At 59.0% G+C, this 476-nt stretch overlaps 1 protein-coding gene across 1 annotated transcript; it reads right to left on the bottom strand.

Annotated features, from left to right (window-relative positions):
* Nucleotides 1–12: 12 nt before the first annotated feature.
* LOC113979205 (C-factor-like) lies at nucleotides 13–471 on the bottom strand (the record flags this gene model as incomplete). Its single annotated transcript, XM_027706666.1, has 2 exons — nucleotides 13–207; nucleotides 322–471. Coding segments are annotated over 2 exons (342 nt in total), but the record flags the coding sequence as incomplete, so codon positions are not given.
* Between the last annotated feature and the right edge of the window lie 5 nt (nucleotides 472–476).

Here is a 476-nt window from a genome sequence, read left to right as displayed (position 1 = left end):
GTCAAGGGCAGGGGATCAGGGCAGTAATTTCCACCTATGGAAAATCAGCACAGGGCTCTGATGGAGCCACCATGGTGGAATTCCTACCGTGTGTCCAGCAGAGCTGCCCATGTCAGTTTGCACCCAGCCAGGATGGAGAGCGATGCAGAGGATGCCGTGCTCCTTGTATGCCAGGGACTGGCACTTGTTCAGCATGTTCAGAGCAGCCTGTGGGGAGACAGGGCAGGGATGGTGGTGGGAGGGGAGGGGGGGCTGCAAGGGGACCTGTGGCTGTGGCAGGGCAGGGGAAGCAAATCTATTCCCAGTAGGCTGTGACAGTACCTTGCTGCAGCGGTACGAGAAAGCTGGAATCTTTGGCCAAGCAGAAAGAGAAGCGATGGAGCCGCCAATGCTGGACATGTTGACGATGGCTGCCTTGCTGCAGCTCATCCCTGAGCCCGGGCTCCCCTGGGCAGCCTTCTTCAGCAAGGGCAGGA

The sequence above is a fragment of the Neopelma chrysocephalum genome, unplaced genomic scaffold (genome assembly GCF_003984885.1).
Source record: "Neopelma chrysocephalum unplaced genomic scaffold, ASM398488v2 Primary Assembly neopelma1_61507, whole genome shotgun sequence".
In the NCBI taxonomy this organism is placed as follows: Eukaryota; Metazoa; Chordata; class Aves; order Passeriformes; family Pipridae; genus Neopelma; species Neopelma chrysocephalum.
This window is presented reverse-complemented; position numbering and strand designations above follow the sequence as displayed.